Source organism: Pelodiscus sinensis, chromosome 1 (genome assembly GCF_052426305.1).
Source record: "Pelodiscus sinensis isolate ZL-2025 chromosome 1, ASM5242630v1, whole genome shotgun sequence".
In the NCBI taxonomy this organism is placed as follows: domain Eukaryota; kingdom Metazoa; phylum Chordata; order Testudines; family Trionychidae; genus Pelodiscus; species Pelodiscus sinensis.
Genome location: NC_143052.1, coordinates 351,766,516 through 351,773,630, shown reverse-complemented (window position 1 = coordinate 351,773,630; position 7,115 = coordinate 351,766,516). Strand labels below are relative to the sequence as shown.

At 47.1% G+C, this 7,115-nt stretch overlaps 1 protein-coding gene across 1 annotated transcript; it reads right to left on the bottom strand.

Annotated features, from left to right (window-relative positions):
- Window positions 1-1,504: 1,504 nt before the first annotated feature.
- Window positions 1,505-2,476, bottom strand: LOC142828963 (olfactory receptor 52N4-like). The gene has a single exon (XM_075926041.2). The coding sequence runs from the start codon at window positions 2,474-2,476 to the stop codon at window positions 1,505-1,507; it is 972 nt and encodes a 323-aa protein (XP_075782156.2).
- Window positions 2,477-7,115: the final 4,639 nt, after the last annotated feature.

Below are 7,115 nucleotides of genomic sequence, written 5' to 3'. Positions count from 1 at the left end.
GACAGCTTAATCTTTAAAGTGCTCTATTCTATGCATGCACTAAAACAAAGGACACATACAGGTACAATTTTTACCCCCTTCTATGTCTCTCGATTCCAGCATGTCAGGCCAGGATCAGTCTGACTCATTATGGCCATTCTTATGTTCTTATTTTCTTATGAACCGTTGATAACTATCTCTTGGGCCCAACAATCTAAGCTAGCTTTGTAACCATGTTACAGTCCATTTATCCAATGCCTGATTCCCTAACTGCTGGGAAGAATATTTTGGGAGACCGTATCATAAGCTTTGCTAAAGTCAAAGTATTTCAATCGACTAACTTCACCAGTTCCATGGAGCCAGTTACGTCATCATAGAAACTAATCAGATTGGTCAGGCATGACTTGCTCTTGGTGAATCCAGGTTGACTATTCCTGATGATATTTCCCTCCTTCAAGTACTTCAAAATAGATTCCGTGAGGATCCCCTCTATGTTTTTTTTTTCTGAGGACTTAGGAGAGGCTGACTGTTCTGTAGTTCCCTGGATTGTCCTTCTTTCCTTTTTTAAAGATGGGCACTACATTTGTCTTTTTCAAATTATCCGGGACCTCTCCCAATCTCCATGAGTTTTCAAACATAATGGCCAAAGGCTCTGCAATGACATTTCCCAACTGCCTCAGTACTGTTGGATGCATGAAATCCAGACCCATGGATTTGTGTATATCTAGCTTTTCTAAATCATTCCTGACCAGCTCTTTCTCCACCAAGGGCTGCCCACCTCCTTCCCATACTCTGTTGCCTAGTGCAGTAGTCTGGGAGCTGACCTTGTCTGTAAAGACAGAAGCAAAAAAAGCATTGATACTTCAGCTTTTCCCACATCATCTGTCACCAGCCTACCTCCCTCATCCAGTAAGGGCTCTGCACCCTCCCTGATCACCCTCTTATTGCTAAGATCTCTGTAGAAACCTTTCTTCTTACCCTTCACATCTCTTGCTAGCTGGAATTCCATTTATGCTTTTGCCTTCCTGATTACGCCTCTGCATTCTCGAGCAATATATTTATACTCCCCCCACGTCACCAGTCCATGTTTCCACTTCTCATAAGCTTCCTTTTTTTGTTGAAACTCACCAGGGATTTCCCTGGTAAGCTAATCTGGTCGCCTACCATATTTGCTTTTCTTACTGCGCATTGGGCCTTCCTGTAACATCACTTGGCCAACTTTCAATCCACTTCTAATATCAAAGGTGTCCAGACTCAAAGTTTTCACCCATTATTTTCTTTCATTCTTACTTATCTACTTCTCTGTCCTCTCCTCCCATTCTGAGATGCAGAAACTGCCACCTAGATTTTGACCTTGCACCTAAAAGCCTGATTTCAAATTAATTATTAACTATTGAGCATTGTATTACAATTATTCATGGTGAATGCTTTTAAATTGTGTGATTGCCATTAGCTTGATCGCATCCTGGAGTACACAGGTCTCAAATCCAGGGTCACACAGTCCATTTCTCAATAACTAGAGGTGTCATGTGGTTTTACAGTCAGTGATTCCAATCAAGAACCTTCTGCAGATGAATGCAACCACTTCCTCACGAAGCTCTTTGGTTTTGATTCCATACACGATAGGGTTGAGCATGGAGGGTATGAGGTAAATGAGATCAGACAAAAGGATGTGCGCAGAAGGTGTGATGCCTTTACCGAACCGGTACGCCAGAATGGAGAAGAGGCCAGGGGGATAAGCCATGAGTATCACAAGGATGTGGGCGGTGCAGGTGCTTAGGGCTTTCTGGTGGGCTTTTTTGGAGGACATTCGGAGGATGGCCCTGGTGATTAGCACATAGGATATTGCAATGACTGACATGTCAAACCCAGTGGCTACACATACCAACACCAACCCATACATTCTGCTTCCTGTGATGTCCCCACAAGACAACTGTGACACCGCCATTGTGTCACAGTACGTGTGGGGGATAATGCGATTGTCACAGAATGGCATCCGACTCAGGAGCACAGAAAAGGGCACAATATAGAGAACAGCTCTTACCACACACACTAGGCCTAGCTTAGCGACTCGTGCATTGGTCAGGATGCTCGTGTATCTCAGAGGGTTACATATGGCAACACAGCGATCAATGGCCATTGTCACTAGGACACCAGAGTGGACAGTAGCACTTACTGGCACAAAGAAAGCCTGCGTGAGGCAGCCAGCCAGAGTGATGCTTTTCAAATTGAACCAAAATATCCCCAGGGCCTTTGGGAAGATGGTGGTAGGTGTGATGATGTCTGAGACTGCCAGCATGCACATCAGCAGATACATCGGTTTGTGCAATTTCTGCTCTTTGGCCACAATAGACAGTACTGTGAAATTTGCCAGCAAAGCTGTCGTGTAGAATGCAGCAAAAGGGATGGAAATCCAGATATGAGCATCTTCCAGGCCAGGGATGCCCATTAGGATGAATGTTGGCGGGTCATAGCCGGTGAAGTTGGAAGCTTCCATGAAAGACTTGATGCATTAGTAGGGCACAGAAATGTACACGGGTCCTTTGAAGTGACAGAAACACAGAACAGTGGATTAGACACTTTTTAAAATAGTACCCTGAATATTGTAGAGCTATTAACAGTCTCCAACGGGGAATGGTCATTTTGGTGATATTTACAGACACTTTCAGATTATGTTGGTCATAGTGAAGTTGAGAGAAGTCCTCAGCAAGCTAGGTGAATGGGCAGCACACTGGCAGAGGAATTTCAGTCTCAGTAAGTTCAATGTGTTGGATCTTGGGACAGAAAAGCGTGAACTCAAATGTCTTAACAGGGTTCCAATTTAAGTGTATAAACTCAGGACAGGGACTTGGGCATCATGGTACACACGGCTTTGGGAAACCCAGGTCACAGTGCCAACATGGACCTAAAATAAGCAATACCGTGTGATCCAGGAGGAGAGGGATCGGAAATCTGACCTTTATGTTTAAGGTAGAATTCTCACACATTCTCCTATCAATTCTTCTTTGGGCCAAAGAAATATATAAGGCTCATGGTGAGTGTAATCAATCCAGTTACATAGTCCCCTACAGGTGGGTTTAGGATGATCTCATTGAGGCCAAAATTTGACCCCTAATGTTATCATTAGGACAGCTGAGTGCACTGTAGCACCTGCCTGAAAGAAAGCTGGGAGAGGCAACCAGCCAGAGTAAGGCTTTTCAAATTGAACCAAAATATTCACAGTGCCCTTCAGCGTATTTACCTCTCCCCCCAGCTCAGTGTCATGCATGAACTTAGTGAGGGTTCAATCCACCATGTTATCCAGGTCTTGAATAAAGATGGTGAATAAAACCTGCCCCCGAACCAACCCTTTGTGCATTCCACTTGATACCAACTGCCAACCAGACATCAAGCTGTTGATTACTTTCAGTTGACTTCCTTAACTTGATGGCAAGAATACTGTGGGAGACCCTATCAAAATACTTGCTAAGGCCAAGGTAGATCACGTGCACTGCGTTCCCTGTGTCCATAGAGCCAGTTACCTTGTCATAGAAGGCAGTCAGGTTGGTCAGGGATGACTTGTCCTTGGTGAATCCACGTTGACCATTCCTGATCACTTTCCCCTCTTCCAAGTGTCTCAAAATGGATTCCTTGGTGTGTACCTCAGCCTGTACCTACAGTCTCCAGCATTGCCCACCAGCCTGAGTTCAACCACACTTTTCCTTTTTAACCTCAAGTGCTGGACACTTGCCCATGTGTAACCCCCCACACCTCAAATTGCCTAATGCTGCCGCACAGTGGTCCCCTCACCCGGAACTAAAACCAGGGGTCAGACTCCACAGTGAGAGCTCATAGAAACAAGTCCCTAGTGTGGGTGAAATTCAGTGTCTGTCTGCCCTGGGAAAAGCCCTTACAGCTGGACCAAGTACCATTTCTGACAGATTTTTGCCCCATATCCCTAAAGGATCCCAAACGATTGAACTTACAACCCTGGGTTTAGCAGCTGACTACTCAAAATGCTGAGCTACTCCTCCCCCCCTGTAAAAAGCTGCCTATCTTTCCGGGGTCAAAAGGAACCTCAGCAGCTGCTCAGCGTGGGCAGGAACGGTGAGAGGGGCAGATGCAGGAGGAAGGAGAGAGGATTCAGAGACTAAAAGGAGCCAGCATGATTCACTTTCCTCACAAGGTCACACAGCTTTCATGTACTGCAGCCTGTCAGACACCCGACAGAGCTTCCTGAGGCTACTTCTCTGTGCTGGGAATTGCTGACATGGCTACAAACCTGTGGTGGGGTGGCTCATGGAAGGGGGGTGGTCAGCTTGGGAGACAGTGTCAGAGACAGTCTGCTACAGTGTTGTCCGTGTTCCATTACAGTCCGAGACACTGCCCTGTGGCCGGAGGAAATGCTGCACCTCTTTGGTTGGTACAGGAAGCAGGATGCCCGTTCTCTAGTTCACCCTGTCTCAGAGCTCCGAGCCATGGTTATCTGGAGATTGTACCCCTCTTCTTTCCTCCCAATGCAAACACACACCTTGTATGCTTCTGGATTGCACCCCAGCCTCCTGTTGAGATTCCAATGCTGCTTGCTTTCCTGGAAGCCAGAAATATGGTGCTATTTGTTCTGACTTTTGGATTTTTCTCGTCCTCTTCAGAAGCAGAGTTTTGGGGACACGGAGAGAGCAGACTCTTTCCTTTCCTTGAAAACTGGTATCCTAATAATTTTGAATCTTTAAACTCTAAGTTTGATATTTAAGTAATTTCCCAGACAATTCCACTTTGGGCCAAACATGTTTAAATCTGACCTAAGAGGTCACAGCATGTCTCCAGCAGAAGTCACGGGAGGCTTGTGGTAAGTGGACAGGAGGCTGCAGACAGGTGAGTTTAAGAGGGACCACAAGAGATCCCGCCGCTGAACAGGCTACCCGGTGAGAGTAAGAGTACTTGCTTTTGGTGTGAGTGAGTTTGCTTGACTGTTTGACTTTTGTTTGTTGAATTCTGATTCTGATTTCAGGTGACTGCAGTTTCAGTTTCAGCTGCTGTGAGACTGAGTGCCTGACCTTTTGTTCCTTTTATTGCTCTCTTGATTGCATCTGGTCAGCCTTCCCCTGTGTGACTCATGAGAGGGCAGGCCTGGCCTAGGCAAGCAGGCTTTGAAAGCCAGAGGCAGAGCGACTAGGGAGCGAAAGCGGACAGGGGGCTGCAGACAGGGGAGTTTAAGTGGGAGTTTGACAGAGGGAGGCCTACGATGGTCAGGAAGACCCTCAACACCTGTGCCAGCACTGCTTCTGTCTCCTCCACCTGCGCCTGTAGTCAGACAGAGCGCCTCAGCATGGATGCCTCTACCCAGATCCTCGTATGGTTTTGCAGGGACTGTGGCTTGCAATTCCCACTTACTGATATCCAGACTGGGGAGACCATCCAATGTGAAAGGTGCCTGCTGATGGAATCTCTCAGGCAGAGGTGGGAGAGCTACAGGAGAAGGTGGCTACGCTTAGGAGTACCCGAATCCACGAGCAATTCCTGGACAGCGTTCATGAGGAGACAGCTGAGGTAGCTGTTCCAGTACACAGGACTGCGGACACACCACTGGTGGAGGAGGAGATGGCTCAAAGTGGACAGTGGCAGTTGGTTACTTCTGGCAGCAGGCACTGCTCCACCCCTGCTCCAAACCCTCCCACCATGGTACTAGGAATCACCCCCTACACCAGAGGAGAAGCCTCATACCCCCAAGGCATGAAGGTCTGCTGCCACCACTGCGAATAGGAAATGTAGGGTAGTGGTGATCGGAGACTCTGTTCTGAGGGGGATGGAGGCACCCATCTGTCACCTTGACATTTCTTCTCGGGAGGTATGCTGTCTGCAAGGGGCCCGTATCCTCGATGTTACGTAGGCATTGTTAAGGATTATCCGGCCCTCTGACTACTAACCCATGCTGCTCATCCATGTGGGCACAAATGATACTGCGAGGTGTGACACTGAGCGGATCAAGAGTAACTACAGGGCTCTGGGTGTACGGGTGATGGGGTTTGGAGCGCAGGTGGTATTCTTTTTGATTCGTCCTGTCAAAGGTGGGGGCACAGGCAGAGACAGCTGCATCCTGGAAGTGAATGCCTGGCTGCGAAGATGGTGTTGCCAGGAGGGCTTTGTCTTCCTTGAGCACGGGGTGCTATTCCAGGAAGGACTGCTAGGCAGAGATGGCGTTCACCTTTCGAAGAGGGGGAAGACCCTATTTGGACACAGACTAGCTAACCTAGTGAAGAGGCTTTAAACTAGGTTTGACAGGGACAGGTGAGCAAAGCCCACGGGAAAGTGGAGAACATGGAGACCTGGGAGATGGGTCAGAAATGGGAGGGAGCGTGGACAATAATGGCAGAGAGAAAGGAGGGTCAGGACAAAACTGGGAGGCAAGGTCAAATCAGTATCTTAGATGCCTGTATACAATTGCGAGAAGTATGGGAAGTAAGCAGGAAGAACTGGAAGTGCAATTATGACATTGTTGGCATCACAGAAACTTGGTGGGGGTAATACACAGGATTGGAATGTTTGTATAGAAGGGTACAGCTTGCTCAGGAAGGATAGACGGGGGAAAAAAGGGAGGAGGTGCTGCCTTATATATTAAAAATGAACACACTTGGAGTGAGGTAGAGATGGACATAGGAGATGGAAGTGTTGAGAGTCTCTGGGTTAGGCTAAAAGGGGTTAATAACAAGGGTGATGTCATGCTAGGAGTCTACCACAGGCCACCTACCCAGGTACAAGAAGTGGATGAGGCTTTTTTTAAACAATTAGCAATATCATCCAAAGGCCAAGATTTGGTGCTGACAGGGGACTTCAGCTATCCAGATATATGTTGGGAAAATAACACAGCGGGGCACAGACTATCCAATAAGTTCTTGGACTGCATTGGAGACAACTTTTTATTTCAGAAGGTTGAAAAAGCTACCGGGGGGAAGCTATTCTAGATTTGATCTTAACAAATAGGGAGGAACTGGTTGAGAATTTGAAAGTGGAAGTCAGGTTGGGTGGAAGTGATCATGAAATCATAGAGTTCACAATTCTAAGGAAGGCTAGAAGGGAAACCAGGAAAATAGAGACTATAGATTTCAGGAAGATGGATTTTGCTAAGCTCAGAGAGCTGATAGGTAAGATCCCATGGG